The sequence below is a fragment of the Micromys minutus genome (assembly GCF_963924665.1).
Source record: "Micromys minutus genome assembly, chromosome: 1".
NCBI classification, from domain to species: Eukaryota; Metazoa; Chordata; class Mammalia; order Rodentia; family Muridae; genus Micromys; species Micromys minutus.
Window position 1 is genome coordinate 177,856,058 of NC_137969.1, and position 19,587 is coordinate 177,875,644.

General features: G+C 38.2%; 1 protein-coding gene and 1 pseudogene across 2 annotated transcripts in view; one reads left to right on the forward strand and one right to left on the reverse strand.

The window, feature by feature from the left end:
- The window catches only part of LOC308419540 (actin, cytoplasmic 2-like), a 1,056,985-nt pseudogene that overhangs the window by 611,373 nt on the left and 426,025 nt on the right, over positions 1-19,587 (reverse strand). The gene's annotated exons all lie outside the window — the stretch shown is intronic.
- COG5 (component of oligomeric golgi complex 5) overlaps positions 1-19,587 on the forward strand; it is a 301,631-nt gene that overhangs the window by 152,613 nt on the left and 129,431 nt on the right. Inside the window, exons 8-10 of the mRNA XM_080915234.1 lie at positions 4,731-4,896; positions 18,469-18,581; positions 18,869-18,946. Coding sequence (XP_080771360.1) covers positions 4,731-4,896; positions 18,469-18,581; positions 18,869-18,946 — 357 coding nt within the window. The remainder of the gene's footprint in view (positions 1-4,730; positions 4,897-18,468; positions 18,582-18,868; positions 18,947-19,587) is intronic.

A 19,587-nucleotide genomic window follows, 5' to 3' on the forward strand; every position in this document is an offset into this window, starting at 1 on the left:
TTTCTGTCATCTATCTTCATCGTTAAGTTTGTGGAAGTAATGCTCAAGAAACAAGCTAGCAATGTCAGAGTTACTCAGTTCTGATTGGTTTCTTACTCGTTTCAATAATTAAAGATGGGATGATAAGAAAAAATTCTCAGAGAGGTATTATATTCCATGATTATAATCCTAGCACTCAGGAGGCTGAGGAAGAAGGATTTCTGTGAACTAAGGGCCTTTCTTCAGTGCAGAGTGAGATCCTGCCTTAAAATTTCAATGGGGAGGGAGAAATTCCTTAGTAATAGAAATAAAGGTGTTATTCTTGGAATTCAAGTTTGAGGGTATTAATAAATGATCAGAGAGCCAATACTTTCTATTAGTCCTATATTCTGTTAGTTCAAGGAATGTGTGTACCTCAGACTTTTGCAATCATATGAGGAGTGTAATACCAGAGCTAACTGTAGAAATGTTCTTGTTCTCTCACATATTCAGATGGTAATTCCAAACATCTGTCTGTTAGGACACTGGTTAGTTGCCAGGAGTATAATTGTGATCAAAACAAACAGACCCTTCCCTTAGTAAATTTGATGAGTGATGGAGTAGTTTGCCCAGAAGCACACAACTTATCTACTACAGAGCTACAGTTTCATCTCAAGGCCATCTTTTTTAAAGACCCACACTCTTTCCACCATAGCATGTTGCCACTGCATCAAGTTATTTCAGGTGTTCCTCCGGCATGTACATGTAATCTCAGCTACTCAGGAGGCATGGGCAGTATCGAATGTGTTCAAGACAATACTGAGAGCACAAGGACACTCTGCCTCCACCTCCGCCCCACCCCTTTCATTTACCCTTTGGCTTGGTGGTACTTGTGCATTATGCAGGCAAAGAGGTCATGTAATTTACCTTTGGTTTTAGGTATTTCATGTCAGAGCTTGACTTTTGATATCTGCTTTACTCAGGAATAGAATTAAGGAAAGCTAATAGAGACAACAAAATGTTAAAGTAGTTATTTGGTAAGACCAATAAATTATATTGATAAACATCCCAAGAGCTGTTGAGGAACAGAGAAAAGATTCAAAAACCAGTAATCTGGTAGCTGATCCAATAAATCTAAAAAAGATGGTAAAAGAAACATTAGGTTCAACTTTTCACCAATAGATTTAAAAATTTAGATAATGTTGTCAAAATTCTAGGAAAACAACTTAAAAAATAAGGTTAGAAAGATTGGGTTAAAATAGTTGTCCTTCTGTTTCCAAGCTTGTAAACTTTCCCATTGAGAAAATTACAAGAAGCCTTTAAACCTTCCTGCTGAGAAAGGATAAGACTCTTCCAAAATCCAAGGAACAAATAAGCCAACATTAATTGTAAAACCCTATGTAAGGACTGAGGAAAGGGGGAGTCTGTCCACTTCTCTTATGAAGACATAGTGCTGAGAACAAAGTGGGGACACTGTAAGGGAGGAAGCTGATCTCTTTACCTCTGCTGTAAGATGCTGAGCACAGTGCCAGCAGATATGAGCAGGGAGATTGTAGGATGATGTCATTATGCAGCAAGGCAGGTCCAGGACAAGGCGAAGCCTATAATTGAATGAGAAGGAAGGGTAGACAGGTAGTCTAGGAAGGAGAGAGGAGGATGATCAAGTGTGGTGGAGGAGGAGGTATAGGAGAAAGCTGGGAGCCAACATGCCTGCAGATGTAAATATTCTTCTCTGAACATAAATACAGGTTGTTATGTGTATTTTGTTGTGTTCTTTAATGTAGTGACTTAATTAAGTTCAAAAGAAAGTTTAGTGGTGAGATGCACAAAGCCTGCCTTGGAATTGGGATGTGTGTGCTAGGTAACAACCAGCTAAGGGATAGTGCGTGAAATGAAAGCAGGTGGCAGCGAGTCAACTGAGAGAGGGCAGCTCACAGATCATGCAGCAGAGACCACATGGCACAGCATGGCAGTGTTTGGAGTGAGAATTGGTTGACGCCACCATTTAATATTTACCGCTACAGTAGATAGGAACTGACAATCCACATTGACCAAGATGGCTTTCCTATCTAAGTACAATATGATTCTTTAAATAAAGTGAAGACTGTCATCTCAGTGGGCTCAGAAATAAAATTAGTTTATGATTAAAAATATTCCCAGTGGACCAAAAATAAAACTTCATTTTGATCAATGGTTAGAAATGACGCAAGGGTTCTGCTCTGGTGTATTTTATTCACCATTAAGTGAAGATCTCAATTAAGAACAAATATTAAACAAAGGAAAATTAAGAGGGAGTAAAATTATTCAGAGATACCATGACTATGTAGATAGAAAAACTAAAATAGCTGATGGATAAACTGTTAAATTTTATTACAGAGAACTTTTGGGTTACAATTTTAATATATAAAAAATTTCATATTCTAACAGTACACCAGAAATTTAAACTTACTATGTTAATACTATTTAATTCATAGTTTTATAAGTGAGAAAATATATGTGCTTTCTTGATAGAAAACATCAAACATTATTGAAAGAAATTAATGAAGACAAGAATAAATAAATAGAAATACTATATTCATGAGTTGGAGATCCTATCATGATGCAGATGTCCATTCTAATATACTGACATAATTTTATGCTTATTTTTAATAACAAAGAGTTGTCAGGCTAGTTCTGAAATGCATATGTAAATATCGTGAACCAAGAATAACACATACCAAACTGAAGAAAAGCTCTGGACAGTAAAAACCTTTAAAGCTATGCTAATACTTTAGATGACTAGCTTTTCAAGTAGTAGAGAATTGAGGAAACAGCCAATCACACATATGGATACTTGGCCTACTTCATAGATGACTTTTGAAAGGGAGGAGGGGAGATAGAGTTTCTATTTGCTATGCACATTTATGAGTAAACACTGTTAGATCAGTTAATATTCATGTAGAAAAGTGCTAAAATTGAGTCCTATCTCACATTGTATAAAAACCAATTTTATGACATTTTTATATCTAATCATAAAAATAGATTTTCTGTTATTAGATAATTTATGAATGAAACCTATCTTCATTGGTGTTTGCTGAAAACCTTTTACTTACTGAATATATACTTATCCAGTTTTCCTAGGTTTTCTGGTTCACAATAATTTTATTGTAAATATACTCAACATTCTCTTCCTTGATTTTTTTCTAATAAAATTTGACTTAACCACAAACTAATAAGTACTCTGTATTTTAAATTACAGTAAATATATATAATAAAAATGACTGTTTTAACTGTTTTTAAGATTGCGTTTTTAGTATTGCTTAGGGTTAGGGTTATGGTTCTCTAACTACCTCCACAGTAGTTAACAGTACTTAACCTCCTCCAGGTAACTACAATGCCTGAGACTTTCGTAGCACTTCTGCTTGTCTGTCTGTCAGAGAAATTGTTAGTGGTTGACGACAGGAGAACTGACTTTCATCAGATTCTGTGGCTGTTTGAAGAATGCTCTTGCCCAGCACACATGGCCTCAGACCCCTGTGCATATTGCTACTGCTGTTTGGACTAAGGCTTCTTAGTCAGGAAAAGTAAAGAGGACATACAATGGGGGTGGGAATGGATACTGGGCAGGAAGTAGGAAGGAGGGAAGTAGTGGCTAGTGGCAGTGATAAGTATAAATGCATGGGACTTTTAACTAATAAGAAATATCATTATAAAACAGGATGCCCAGGGTGCTACCCATAGAGAGTACATTCTGATTCAGAGTTTCTTTTCATTGATTGAAAGAATATTTCAGAATAAGTGCAAAAAGATTAAGTAAAAATTTAAAAATCTATTATCTTTAAAGATTTCAGTAAGACAGAGGACCTTTTACAATAGAAGCATTATCAGTGATTACACCTTAAATATACAGTTTGTACAGATATATACATGACAACAATGGCAACAAGGAATGTATGTCTTATGTGCACAAGAAAAGGTTCAAATGTGTACCATACATGACAAGGCCGCCTCTTGCCATTATTGAAAAGTCAGATAAAGCCATAGTGCTTGCTGAAAGCAATCCGTAGATTGAAAGCATGGCTGCATAGTTGTGAGTTATGGAGCACCTGCAGTTGGAAGTCGGCCATGTCTATAACCACGAAGCTGGCACATGCTTTACAACTCCACTCTGCTGCCACACAGCCGAAGCCTGTGTGCATGTTTGTTCACAAAGTGCTGAATGTCAGAATGTTTATTCCAGTGTTATCTATAATGCCTAAAATTGAGAACAATTCGTGTGTATTATTCATACAAATGACTTCCTTGATCACTCAGCATGGCTCAGTATCTCTAAATTAAATTATTTCATTAGTTGTTATTCTAAGCTAATTTGAAACCTACTGACATATGTTAAAATAATACTACATCCTACATTTGTACACACGTGGATACACACACACACACACACACACACACACACACACACACACACACACACACACAGCAGAGAGAGTGGTAGAAATAGAGAAAACCACACTAGTTCTTACAAAATACCAGAAAATGGGTTTGAGATTCATTTTTTCATTGACTGAGAAAAAATATTATTTCAAATTAAATGTTCTGTGAAGAAGATATAGCACAACAGTATATGCATATAAATAAAACTTGTTCCAAACTGTCTTTGCCCTTCCCTTTGTTAATCTGGAAATACACTAGCAACTGCTAAATGTCAAAGTGTGTTTTTTTTCAAAGATTGATAATGTTTTTTTTCTTATTTCCTATTTATATCTGTTTTTACTCCATATGTATTTCAGAATCCAACTCAGGTTGGAACAGCTCTTCAGGTTTTCCATAATCTCGGGACTTTGAAGGATACCGTTAGCAATGTCGTGGATGGTTATTGTGCTGCTTTGGAAGACAGTATCAACAACGCATTGGACGTCAAAGTTTTGACTCAACCTTCCCAGTCAGCTGTGCGAGGTATAGATATGGTTTATATTTAGCTCATTTATTTATTTATAGCATTCATGTTTCAAATAGTCTAATGACTCACTTTGTTAGTAGACAAAAATGAGTGGAAAATTATGTTTCACAAGTTGATGAGAACCTTTATAAAAGATATCTAAGCCGTGGCTCTGCTGAGTTGGGAGGAAACGGATGCAAATGAGAACAGAGCAGACTCTTCTTCCTAAAGTCTGTCTCCGACATGGACTCTTTACTGAGAAGAAAGACATTTCTAAGGAATGTTACTTCTACGTTAGCTTTCAGGAGTTCTCTTTATAATGTTCATACTGAAAGGCAATAATGACTTAGGTAGTCCCTTGGGATCATGACAACTATGACAGATGTAAGGAAAACTACACTATTAGAAGTAGACTCTTGAGACACAACCCTAACCTAGTGCTCTAAGCCTTTGCTGCTGGGATGTAGCACGTGTGTCATTCACATGTAGCTGTTGTTGCATGTATGTGTGCTGTATGTGTATGTACCTCTTCCCTCCCTCCCTCCTTCCATGCTTCCTGCACTTTTGTCCTCTCGTTTCTTACTATGTGTTCTTCTCTTCCTAGTCTAGAAAGACTTGTCTTAGGTCCAGTATAGCTTTTGCTCACATCTGACAGCTTGTCAGTTTTCCCTTTTTCTGAATTTCTTTTTTCATCAGGCAATTGTCCTATTAGCTTTAATATTTCCTCCGTATTTTTATTGAAAGCCGTCTAACAATAGAGTTGTCCTGAAGAATAAACAAAATGACTGTGTAGATTGACACTTTTAATGTATATATAATACAAACAAGTTTCATTTTTACACATGACCTTAAGCAAAACTGAGTTCATAGCTGCTGAATCAGAAGCACTAATGAAAAGAAATAAAAGAATTTTAAGTCTCAATGAAATTTTTAAAGGTTCACTTGGGCCTCTGTATAAGTCACTATTCATACTATTACCAAAGGAGTTTGTTGAAAAGAAATTGCCAAAGGAGATTTTCCTCTGAAGTTTTGCTAGCAATTATTTTCACCAAGTTTGATCTCATTTAAATTTCCAACAGCAGTTTAATCACATTCCCTCTTGTGTTGTCAAGAACAGAGAAAAATGAAAGCAATTATTCACATGCAGTCACTCTTTTTTTTTTTTTTTTTTTTTTTTTTTTGCCCCCTTGGATATCCTCTGCATTTACATTTCAGATGTTATTCCCCTTTTCCCCAATTCCATCCCCCCCCTCCCCCCCCTCCCATGGCCTACATGAAGGTGCTCCCTCTTCCAACCTCCCTTTCCCACCTCAGTGCCTTGGCATTTCCCTACACTGGAGAAAACAAGCCTTCACTGGACCTCTTTTCCTATCAATGCCAGACAATGCCGTCCTTTGCTGCATGTGCACCTGGAGCCATGGTCTCTCAATGCAAACTCGTTGGTTGGTGTTTTAGTATCTGGGAGTTGTGGTGGGTTTGGTTAGTTAATAATTTTGTTCTTCCCATGGGGTTGCAGACCCTTTCAGCTCCATTGGTCCTTTCTCTAGTTCCTCCTTTGGGGTCCCTGTGTTCAGTCCAATGGTTAGCTGTAAGCATACTCCTCTGTATCTGTATGACTCTGGCAGAACCTCTAAGGAGGCATCCATATCAGATCCCTGCCAGGAAGCACTACTTGGCATTAGCAATAGTGTGTGGGTTTGGTGGCTGCATATGGGATTGATCCCCAGGTGAGGCAGTCTCTGGATGATCTTTTTTCCAATTCCTGCTCCTTTATTTGTCCTATTAATTTCCTCCTACGAGTGTTTTGTTCTCCCTTCTAAGAAGGACTGAGGCATCCACATTCTGGCCTTCCTTATTTTTGAGCTTCATAGTTTCTGTGAATTATTTTTTGGGGTATTCTGAGCTTTTTGGGCTAGTATCTGCTTTTCCTTGGGCATATATACCTTTTGTGACTGGGTTACTTCACTTAGGATAATAACTTCAGGTTCCATCCATTGGCCTAGGAATTTCACGAAGTCATTGTTTTTAAGCAGAGTAGTACTCCATTGTGTAAATGTACCACAGTTTCTGTATCCACTCCTCTGTTGAAGGACGTCTGGGATCTTTCCAGCTTCTGGCGATTATATATATAAGGCTGATATGAATGTGGTGGAACATGTGTCCTTGTTAGATGCTGGAGCTTCTTTGGGGTATATGCCCAGGAGTGGTAGAGCTGGGTCCAATTTTCTGAGGAAACGCCACACTGATTTCCAGAGCTATTGTACCAGTTTACAACCCCACCAAGTGGAGGAGTGTTCCTCTTTCTCCGCATCCTCACCAGCATCTGCTGTCATCTGAATTTTTGATCTTAGCCGTTCTGACTGGTGTGAGTTGGAATTTGAGGGTTGTTTTGATTTGCATTTCCCTAATGACTATAGATGTTGAACATTTCTTTAGGTGCTTCTCAGCCATTCAGTATTCCTCAGTTGAGAAGTCTTTGTTTAGCTCTGTATCCCATTTTTTAATAAAATTACTTGATTCTCTAGAAACGTACAGTCGATCTTTTTTTTTTTTTCATCATGATAACAGGCAAGGGTTGGCCTTTATTGTGAACCATGCAGCTTATTGCACTACAGCAGAAATCCACCCAGCTGCATTTGTACTTAACAAAACAAACCTGTTCACAGCCTGAGGGAAATCAACCCAGAGCCAGAAGAACGTCTGTTGTTTTTATTCTTTCTTTGTCTTTTTTCTTTTTCGTTCTTTCTCTCTCTCTCTCTTTCTTCCTTCCTTCCTTCCTTCCTTCCTTCCTTCCTTCCTTCCTTCCTTCCTTCCTTCCTTTCTTTCTTCTTCTTTTTTTTTTTTTAGAAGGAAAGGATTTATTTTGTTGTATAATATATACGTTGAGGGAAGCCACACAGGAACTCATATAGAAGAAAGAACTAAAGGAATGGAGAAAATTTTCTTTTCCTTTCTTTTCTCTCCTTCAGTTTTTGTGCTTTTATTTAAACACAGAACATGCACACAACATCTATGCATGTTCTCTGTGTGGCCTGATGTTCGGATTGGTGACATTGCTGCACTTTCTACGATGGCTTTTCGGTTCTCAGAGGACACGTGAGCAATCAGCACAGTAAGATATGTTGCACAGCAGCAGCACTTTCAGGTCCATGACACTGAACCAGAAACTTCCGGAAGCCTCTAGGCAGCCTGTGCTTTCTTTTCTACCGGTTGCTCCGGTAACCAATGCTGGACATCAGGATCTGACCCTTGAATCTTCTCTGCACCCTGTTGTCAATACCTCTAGGTTTGATGCTGTCAGTCTTAATGTAGGCCTGTTTTATGGAGAATGAAGGTTTTTAAAACTGCCTTTTGCCATATCTTGAGAAGAGGATACCACGATGTAATGTAGAAACCATAAGCACTAATTTCTTATCTTTTAAAAGAATGAGTGTTATTTTTGTTCCTAATACTAGATTGTGTTCATGTTATTTTTTCATATATATTGAGGCTCCATAGAGTTATCTTAAATACTCATTAAAGCATTGGAATATGGGGAGAATACCAACAAAAATCTTTTTTTGTATGTGTTTAGGGTAAAGGTTTTTTTTTTTCTTACAACTTTATTTTAAAAAGAGAGATACAGGTACAGATTTTTAAAAGCATTTTGGCATAACACTATATGAGTATATACTTAATTCTTTTAGAGGTTTGATAGTATGCATTGAAATCTTACTAGTTATCATAAGCATAAAGTACATGTAGGACAGAATGTAACATGGAAACAGAGTTTTCTTGGTGTGTATAGATTAAACATAATGATTTTTGAATACCAAAAATTGCCACAAGGCTATATTCTTAGCTCTTGGATTATTAATGATTTAAGGTCCAGGTGTACCACACTCTGAGAAGGTGCTATACAGTTATTTTTCCACTTCTGGGTATATATCTCAGAGATTCTCAAATATACAATAAGGACACATGCACCACAATATTCATAGCAGCCCTATTTATAATAGCCAGAAGCTGGAAAGAACCCAGATGTCCTTCAGTAGAGGAATGGATACAAAAATTATGGTATTTTTACACAATGGTATCCTACTCAGCTATCAGAAACAGTGACTTTATGAAATTCCTAGGAAATTGGATGCATCTAGAGAATATCATCCTGAGTGAGATAATCCAGTCACAAAAAACAGACATAATATGCAGTCATTGATAATTGGATACTAACCCCAGAAAGCTCTGAACACCCCAGAAACAACTCACAGACTATATGAAGCTCAAGAAAAACAAAGGCCAAAAAAAAAAAAAAAAAAAAAAAGAAAGAAAATCAAATTTAAGATCTATAGAACTTTAGATGAAATAGAACAATTTTTAAAAATCTTACGTTGACTATATAAAGAAGACAAAAAATGCGTAAAGATAGCACAGGGATGAGCAACCAGATCTGGACCGTGAGACTGAGGAAGAAGGAAGGAAAAAATGGGTTTGAGACACACCATGTCTGGGCTGCATGGTGAGATCATGCCTCAGGACAGAAGCCAAGCTCAAGCTTGAAAGTGAGTTTGAAAGGCAGTATGTAAGTATGAATACTGATGGTGCAGTATACACACACAAGAAACCTAGGAAGGCCCTTCAGCATCTTCTTAGGGGATGCACTAGTCTGCTGCTGTCTCATGCCAACGCCACACAAACTAGAGTTGTCTAAAAGGAGAAAATCTAAAATGAGAAATGCCTCCATAAGATCTAGCTCCAAAGCATTTTCTTAATTAGTGATTGGTGGGAGAGGGCCCAGCCATGGTGGGTGGGGCCATCCTTGGACTGGGTCCTGGGTTTTATAAAAGAGCAGACTGAGCACGCCATGGAGAACATGCCAGTAAGCAACGTCCTCCATGGTGTCTGCATCACCTCCTGCCTCCAGGTTCTTTCCATGTGAGCTCCTGTTCTGATCCTTCAGTGATGAAGAGCAGTATGAAAGTGTAAGTAAGCCAAATAATCTTTTTCTTCCCACCTCACTTCTCGATCATGGTGTTTTGTTGCTAACCAAGACAACCAGTGCAAATTAAGGAAGATGCTATTTTTTCCTAATTACTTAGCCAAAGTCTGAGCCACAACTATCAGAGAAGAGCAAAAACTCTAGTATTCATTCATATTGTGGGTAAGGGAAAAGGTTCAGTCCCTCAACCTTACCAGTTTGATTTTACAGGTTAAAATTGTGTGTTCCTTATAATATGAACTCTTATGTAAAAATATATTCTAGAGAAATGAGCTGCATATGTATAAGTTTTAAAGTATTATTCTTTAGTGTACGTGCATGGTGTGCAAGGGTTAGTGTGACTGGTTCCTTTGGAAATTTGGAAACCTCATAGAGTTCTTCTCTCCTTCCACCTTTATATTTGTTCTGGGGATTGAAATCGGGTCACCAGGCTTGTGTAGCAAATGCTTTTACCCATCTGCCTACCTCCCTGGTCCCAGAACTGTTATTGCACTATGTATATAGCAATGAAAATAACCTGTGTTCTAATGGAAAGTTGGGTAAGCTTTAAAAATATCTATGTAGATAGTGCTCAAAACAGAATATAAGGAAGTTACACAAGGCTTGTTCTTTATGTCTAAAGGCCCAACGTGACAGACTGTTTTGTATTGTTTTGCATACGAACATATATACTAAAAGCTTAAGAAGGTGGGATGACGATCTAAATTTATGAGGCCCTTTGCTCCGGAGAATGAATAAAGGAAACAAGATTAGTCAAAAAGAAAAAATGTTATTTCATTTTCTGTTGTATTTCTTTAACTTGGTGGCTAGTACTCTCATTATTCCATTTGCTTATCTTTGTATTTTTTTACATTTGTTTTGTCACTCTGTGTGCCCGCACACACATGTGCACCTGGGACGGTATTTTGATGCTGGAGGACAACTCAAAAGAGTATCTTGGATCTGGCCTTCTTACATGTGAGGCCTGGGGTTCAAGTTCAGGTCATTAGGCTCAGAGGCAAGTTCATGAACTCACAGAGCCATCCTGCCAGCCCTCATATGTTTCTTCATATGTTGGAATATTTTTACTATTCTTGAATTTAGGTTTTATATTATCTTCATTATATTTTCAAATAATTTGATTCTCATTTGTCCAATTTCTGTTACCAATACAGTAATCATTAGAACATGGCCACTCACCCAGTTCACAGTACCCCCAGCCGTCAATTGTCAAGAACCACACTTTGTTGTTGTTTTTCACAGTTCTTAAGGACTCTCTTCAGTAGTTTCCTGTCTAAAGTGTTTTGTTTGTTTTTGTGTTTTCTGGGAGGGGAGATGCTTTCAAAGTCTCATTCTCAGTCATAAATCCTCAGTCGTGGATACTACTCCAAATGAAGCTTCCTTGAACAGTGCCAATGGTTGCAGCAGGGATTGTGGACTTTGTCCCACATGGCTTCAGAAAATGAACTCATATTGATCTCTGATATCTCATTGCTCAGAGTCATGGTAATCCTGCAGTTTGGCAGCATGAATATGTGCAGGACCTGCTCAAGCTCCAGACTACTGTTCACCACTTAGCCCTCCCTTACTAGCTGCCAGCGCTACCCTGGGCATGACCTTTGTGTTTGTAGCTTGAGGGCAGCACTACAGCCCTGACTATCCTCCCCATCAGGCTGAGCAGGGCAGTAGACAGCAGCATGGGCAGCAATAGCTGGCACAGTGGATTCAGCAATGGCATGCTCTTTTGTCTGATGTGGCTGCGCTCCTATACCTGTCGCCTCCGCTTTATATCTGGTTCTGCTTCTCTCCACTGTTTTCTGATCTGCCATCTTTTTCCCCCAATGCTATGAAACCAAATTTTAAAAGTGTCTTCCCATAAGGCCTGTAATTTTTCTAAGAAGGTATTCTGAAGATATTTATGTTCTAAAAGCTCATCCCTCTCTAAGCTTCCATGGTTTCTCCGGTTCCTTAGAGTGCCTCAGAGTCCCATGGATGCTGGTGGCTGCTGCCATCTTGAATTGGGACTCATCTCTGGTCTTTTAAATATGAGTTATCCATTTCTACATTCATCTCTTCCTTCTGTTGATTTCACAATACAATTTATTTTTTAAAAAATGTTTTAGAGAGACTATGATTTTACAGTCCTTATATAGTTAATAGTATCTTTTGTCCTTATATTTAAATAGTTTGGACAGATTTAAGTTTTCATTCATACTTTTCCTCATAATTTTGCATCTTTCTTTTTCTCAGGGTGTAATGTTTTAGAACTTTACACACATCTGCAATGTGCATCTGTCAGATGTTTGGTTTCCATGTTTAGTATTTCTCTGTAGTTATTTTAATACTGTTGTGTTTTACTTCATTTTATGTGATTTCTTCTTGCCTGTTTGGTATGTTTCCCTGTGTTTCTGCATTTGTTCTTTAGAATTTCATGGTTGTTTTTACTGTCTTTTTTTATGCTGTTCATGAGAGAGGATTTTTTCCACAATTGCTTTGACATGCAGATTCTTCTCTGCTGCAACAAAAAGAAGGGAGTAAAGCAGTGGAAAGAGAAAGGGCTTCTTTTGGGCAAGTGTCAGAAGTTCAGGATACAGTCACTTGGCTCTGCTGTTTCTGGGTCATTGTAAGGTTGAGCGTCATAGTGGAGAGCATAGGACAGGGATGATTTGCTTAGTTCCTGGGAGTGTGGAAACAGTGAGAGGAAGGAGCCATGAACAAAACACGCCCTTTGTAGCCACAACTCAGAGACTCGCTTCATCCAATAAGGCCCTACCTCCTATAGTTTCTGCCACTTTCTAATAGCCTAATAAAAGATACCTCGGCCGATGGAGTGACCCATTGATGAGATTAGACTGTGGATGACCTGGTCATGCCCTCAGAACTGCTCTTCTCGGACCAAGCCTTTGGGACTGTAGACCTGAGCAATCCTTCTGCTGTTTCTTTCGGAATTCCCTCCTCCTCTGCTAACTCTTTTCCATTTCAGTGTCTACTTTCAGCTCAGGAGTGCTTTTCTTTCTCATTATCTTGGAAATGTATATTTCCTCAAATTTTGGGCCACTTAAGAACTTTGTGTGTTCCAGTAAAGCTGTTGAGTCCCTCCTTTAAATCTAGTGTTTTTGGACTTCCCCTACTCTTTTCACTTTACATCCAGTCTCTCACACAATTGAGGGTCAATTCTTATGTAAATATAACTGTATTATGTTTTTTTTTTAACTTTTCTACTTATTCATGCTGCAGTGTTAAACAATTTACTTCTTCCTTGACAGATCTTTGCCTGAAGACTTAACTCTAACAAAAAGTCATAAACAGGTTATATAGATTCTTACTGTAGGTTTGTTTTTGAGAGACTTTTAACATTTAGCCTGTTTTAATTCTTACACACGATAACTAATAAATGATAACCACAATTGACTAATACTCGCCATTAGGCCTGAAGCCGCTCTGCTTTACTTTGGTGCTGGACCTACTATACATATGACCTTAGATTGGTTCTTTATCTATAAAACAATTAAGGACAGTTGCAAAAGATAGGAAAATCAGGCCCGTGAATTGTTTCAGTGGGTATAGTGCTTGTCTTGAAAGCTTGATTTCTGATTCTGATTGTTGGAACCTACATGGATGTGGAAAGTAGGAGCCAACCACAAAGTTTTCTCCTGACTTCTGCACATACCTACTGTGGCATGTGTGTACTTTTACATGCACATCATATAAACAACAAAAACTTTTAAAAAATTAAGCAATGCTCTGAAAATATTTCAAAAAAATTCCTATGCTAGTTTCCTATTTAGGTTTTTGTTGACTTGACACACCTAGAGTCTTTTATAAGGCAGGGCTCAGGTGAGGAATCGCTTTCATCAGGTTGGCCTGTATATGTCTGTGGGACTTTTTTGATTAGTGATTGACGGAGGAGACATCAGCCCATTTCCTCGCTTGCGTAAAAAGCAGGCTGAGTAACCAATGGGGGCCAAGCTAGTAAGCAACATTCCTTCAGGGTCTTCTGTCTTTCCCTTAAACTTCATCTTTGGCTTCCCTCCAGGATGGACTGTAACCTGTACGCTACAATAAAATATTTCCTTTTCAAGTTGCTTTTGGTCATGGTTCTATTACAAGGAGAGACAAACTAGGACAGTCAGTCAGAACAATGGCTTGGACATTTGCTTTACTCTGTGTCTGTGCCAAAGTTCACAGATTCTTGGTGTCTTCCCCATGAACTGCTAGTGTCAGGAAAGAGTCTTGCCGCCCTGTGTCCTAACTATTCTCGTAGAAAGCCTAGTTCTCAAGTTCTGTATCACTAAGGAGATGTGAATCATGTGACTACATAGACTTCCTAAGTCAGAATTTAGATAAGAGCCCAGTGCTCTATAATTTACTGGCCATGTTAGAATTTTCTCACTTTACTAATGTCTGAGGAAAAAAATAAATTGTAGAAGTTCTTTTTTGGCTCATATTTTCAGATGTTTCATTCAATGCTTAGATGGCTTCATTGTTGTGCCTCTTAACTGATGCTGAACATCATGTCAGAAAGTGTTGTAGAGCAAAGAAGCTTACCTCCTCCTGGCCGCCAGGAAGTAGAGAAGGATAACAAGGCTTAGGGCCAAGATAACACATTCACAGGTATGTTCTCAGTGACCCACTTCCTCTGCCTGTACCCTGGGTCCCACGTGTATGTTCAGAATTTTAAAACCTTTAATGGATTAGATCATTGATTACCTTACATTTCTCATGAACTAATTCTCTCTGGAAGCACCCTTAAGGTTCACTCAGAGATATATCTTACTAATCTCTGCCTCTTTCCAATTGTGTTGATGGTAGAGGTTAATCCTCACCCCTGCCTTTCAGCTTATTCTGAGAACAGTAATAATCCATGGAATCCATGGTCTCTAAAATTTGCAATTACTTTCCATCTTCCACCAAGTGTTGATGTGTTTTCTATAGTCACTGGAACCAAATCCTAACAGTCCCTAAGAGGAAGCACACCTCTCAGGTGAGAGTCACTGAGTACAAAGTCTCCTGTCTGTTTTACAATTGAGTTACAGTTGATTTTAAAGCAGTTTTCCACTAATGGCTCAGTTATCTGCTCTCTTCCTTTTAATTTTTCAGTGGCATTTGATATGAACATTTCATAATCAAATTGAAGGGTTTATATGATTTCTTATTTCTTTTAAGTAAATTGTTTCCTACTTTTTGTTTGTTCTTAATCTTGATGGCTTTCAAAAGAAGAGAATAGCATTAACTAAAAATCAACTGTCAATATTATGTCTTCCAGGAACTTTTAGTTTCTTTTATTACTTTAATAAAACAAAATTGATGACACAGTTAATTGTGTGTCTTGAGTCTGTTAAATCTAATTGATGAAAGTATTCATTTATTTAAAATACTCCCTTCCTTTATGTAGGTATTCTTTTTAGTAAGGTGGTTATTTTTATCAGTTATATCTTCAGTATAATGTATTTAGCTTGTGACCATAAGAATCTTTATGAACTCTTTGTTGGCTATCTTTTTGCTTCTTTAGCAGTGTATTGCGAGAAGAATAATCTAAAAGGAAACAATATTAGTTTTTTTTTCCCCCACTAGAAATGTAGAGAGTGCAGAGCAAGCATGCAGTTCAGGAATGCCTGTTTACTGTTTGAGGTTTCTTTTTATAGAACAGAAACACCAGTAAGGGTAGATAAAGATGATATTTTGATTGATGGACTTGGGTTATATACCCCTTTATTTATTGTACATTCCCTTCCCCATAATGTATCTGACTTTAATCATGTGCATGTCCGATCATGGTAGATAGATTTTCATTCAAAGTTTACTCAGAAGAAACAATTGCCTCCTTGCGCATATAAAAAACCAGCCCAGGCTGGATCATCCCATTGCTCCATTTCCAGATATTCCAGGATATGGTTGACCATAAAAGTGTAGCTAATACAAGTTGGAAGGAAGAAGTGACCTATACCCATTCCATTGTTTATATAGCATGGCGCACATGGCCCTCAGTGCATGTGGGAGTACAGGACGCTGAGTCACTGGATATTTTCCACTTATGCAGAACATCATGGTGGCAGGAGTGTGGTAGCTTCACCTCCTGGCAGTCAGGAAGCAAAAAGAGAGCAAACAAAAAACAAAACAAAAAAAAAAAAAAAAAAAACAAAACAAAACACCAGAAAAATAAGTCCTGCAAAGGCATGTCCTATCACAATGTGCTTTTAATTGGGCCTACCTTGTTAAGTTTACATTCATTTTCAGTGGTAACCAGCTGGGGCCTTAATAAGCTTTCAGGACATGATTCTTTGAGGGACAATCAAATTTTAACATCCCCTCTCTGGCCCCCAAAGGTCACACCCATCACCCTTAGCAAAGCATGCTGAGTCTGTGTGTAATCATAGTCCTAACAGTTCAGTGGGTTTTTTTTCCAAGTTCAATTTGGGAGTCTCTTCTGAGACTGAGGACTAACTCTTTTGAATTTCAGTAAAGGTTAAAAAAAAGTTAAAAGTTTTAAAAATAATAGAGCAGAGTAAAGCAGGAAATGAGCTTAATAATTTAGCTGCCTTGTTATTTTAAAAGGAGTGAGTGCTGGTGTCCAGGGCTGGTACCCAGCAGGACGACTGTAAGCACTGTTGCCCCATGATCAGCAGCTGAAGCACATAGTAGGGTGTGAACTCCAGAAGAGTTTCTCTGCCCCATCCAGCCCCCGTGGCTTCTCTCTGTCTTGCGGTGACTTTTAGGTTTATTTATTTTAATTATATTTTATTTCTTTCTTTCTGTATGTGGGTACACGAATACCACGCCACATGTATAGAGTTGATTCTCTTCTTCAAGTATGTGAGGCTTAGGTCTTAAGCTTAGTTTGCTATGTTTGGCTGCAAGCTCCTTTACCTTCTAAATCATTTTGCCAGCCTCTTTATCCTTTTAAAATGTTTCTCCCTACTTATTCATGACTTATTCTTTGATCACTTGTAAAATACATTATTACCAGTATTATTTTGGATGGCACGGTTTTTTTCCCAACTTGTTTTGAGTAAACTTAAAAAGATGGAGAATGACTGGTTTGAGAAAGGAGGCAGGCTAAAGCCAGTTGCCCTTTAGGAATGAGCTTCATTAAGCAAGAAAGCCTCAGGGATGATGAGAAAACAATGAGATAAAAGGAGGAGGACACAGTACCTGTCAAGTATGGGGAGGATTTCTATTGTAGACACAAGGGAGAAAGCAGGCAGATGGAAGAGTTCAGGCTGAACATGGCCCCCACCCTAAACCAGACTATGAGAGGAGAGAGGAGGAGGGAGAGCAAGAGAAGAGCCCCAACCAAGCTAGACCTGAACCAAGAAGCCAAGAGAACAGTGTAGCCAAAATGTCTGAGTTCTATAGAGGTCAGACTAGAGGAAGGGAAATGCAAACTCAATCCCAGGGAGGGAGAGGTTTAGGGTAGGGGGCCTGGTTAGAAGTGCTGGAAGGGCTGGCTAGCCTCTGCTTGGTATGTTAATAGTCACCTCAGCCATTAGACCTGTGATTCTGAGACCTAACAAGGACCTCCTGAGCTGGGATCTCATCTGGAAATGGGAGAGACATCAGGAACATGAGAACACTTGCCAAGTTAGCTTGTCCTGGACAGAATGGAAGGGTACCGGGCTTCAGAGAAACCCCCTGAACAAAGTGGGGTAGTTTGACTTTTTGATCTTTCGGGGAACTGTAGGAAGTTCCATGTTATGCAGTTTTGTTCTGCATGATGTATATGGCAAGAGCCAAGTACTGGGCAGGGCTATAAGCTGTTTTGGTTGTAGAGTTGCTACAGAACAGCTTACCATAGCTCAGCTCTGACCCAGAGAGCATGCGAGCTGCAGGCCTGTGTGGCCTGATTGCTCCAGACCGCCAGAGGCCTGTGAAGTGACCAGCACCTGTGAGTGGCAGGCTTGTGGCCAAATAGCAGCCCCACTCTAGGCAAGTCCGTAGGTTTTGTTTTGTTTTTATTTTTGGTTTTGCTGTTGTGGTTTTGATAAATAATTTGGCACAGTAGATAATGATTCTGCATTGTATTTTCATATTCAGGTTGTAAAATCGTGTTGTTACCAGTGATCTGTGGTTTGATTGATTAATTTTGGAAGGGATAGTTTGGGAAATAAACTTGGATGCTATAATGCAAAGCTCTGTTTCTGCTTTTGCAGATGTACCTAAACTAGCTGCAAGGCTGCTACACCAGACTCCCTGTGGGGCAAACTGTTGTGTTCATGGTTTCCTTGCATTTCTGTTTGCCCATAGCGTGTCTGTACACTACCAAAGGAAATGTTCTGTGACTTAAACCTGTTTAAACTGTTTGCACCATGTTTATATTGTTAATTTGATACCCAGATAACTTTATTGAGTCTATATCTTCTTAAATTTAGTTTAGGGGATCGTCCTTGTCATTCTTATAAAATTGATTTTGAATATGTAAAGCACTTTGTCCTCTTTCCATAGACCCACATGTGATTGTGTGACATTTACTTTTCTTACTATACATACAGATTGTTTTATGTTGTACATAAGAAGATATTTATGAAAGAAGGGGTTTCTTGGTTTTTGTCTTCTCTGTGCTTTTAGAATCATACACATTCCATTATATCTGAGAACTTTCCTTTTCCTTCATGTGTCTATTACTCTTAACCAGGAGGCCCTGGACGAGCCACCATGCCAACTCCAGGAAGCACAGCAGCTTTCCGGGCTTCCCTCTGGACCAATATGGAAAAACTTATGGATCACATCTGTGCTGCTTGTGGACAGGTAAATATCTCAAATAATGGAAAAAGCTTTATAGATAAAGAAACTAATGCTAACGCTAGGTCTTTGGAGACAGATCTTTATCATCTCTGAGCACACTAATACTTACATGCAAAGGTTGAAGCATGCTCCACTCTCCTCCCTTTACCCTCTTGTCCCATACGCTATTTTTGAGGAATTTCTGAAGTACACCTTGCTTTTTCCAGTTCCTAACTAAGGGTTACATTGCTTTCACTCATAAGTACCCAGTTAAATATACTTTTCCTCTCTTTCTCCTTCTCCATCTTTAGGTACAACATCTGCAAAAAGTATTAACCAAGAAGAGAGATCCTGTTTCTCACATTTGTTTCATTGAAGAAATAGTTAAGGTATGTTTAAATAAGGATATTTTGTATCTTTTGCACAAAATAGGAAAATATAAGCAATCATTGTTTATATGGTAATTGCATATCAAAGCAATGTATTTGTAACTATACATTTTTTTCTGCAAGGTTAATGTCAGCTTGGGTGTGGTCTAATTTTTGAAATGCACCATACCTTTTCCATTTCTGTCTCTGTGAGAGCTTGTGACATTTTCAAAATTTCTACTAGAAAGTAGTAAGAAATATTTTGATATATAGGAAATTTAAACAGTAGTCATTATAACGTACTTACTTAAGGCCATAGAACCCATTCCATTGTTAGTTTGCCCCATCACTCTCTTCACTGTATTCATGCCTCATGTTATGAAATATCACTTTTGTCCTTTACTAATTTGTATTCCTTTCAAGTCTAGGAATCTCTGATTATCATCTTAGTCATTAATTTGAAGTGCTTTTATAATTGTTAATAGAATAGTGAATTATAATTCAATTTATGAATGTGCTAAAGAAAAAAAAACTGGTATGTTTCCATTATCATGTCATAAGTAGTTTTATTTGTAACATCATACATTATAGTATTTTACGTACTGTGTTAAGTGCCTTTAAGAATGTGTTCATTTGGGTGGTTTTATTTGAGTCTCAAGACC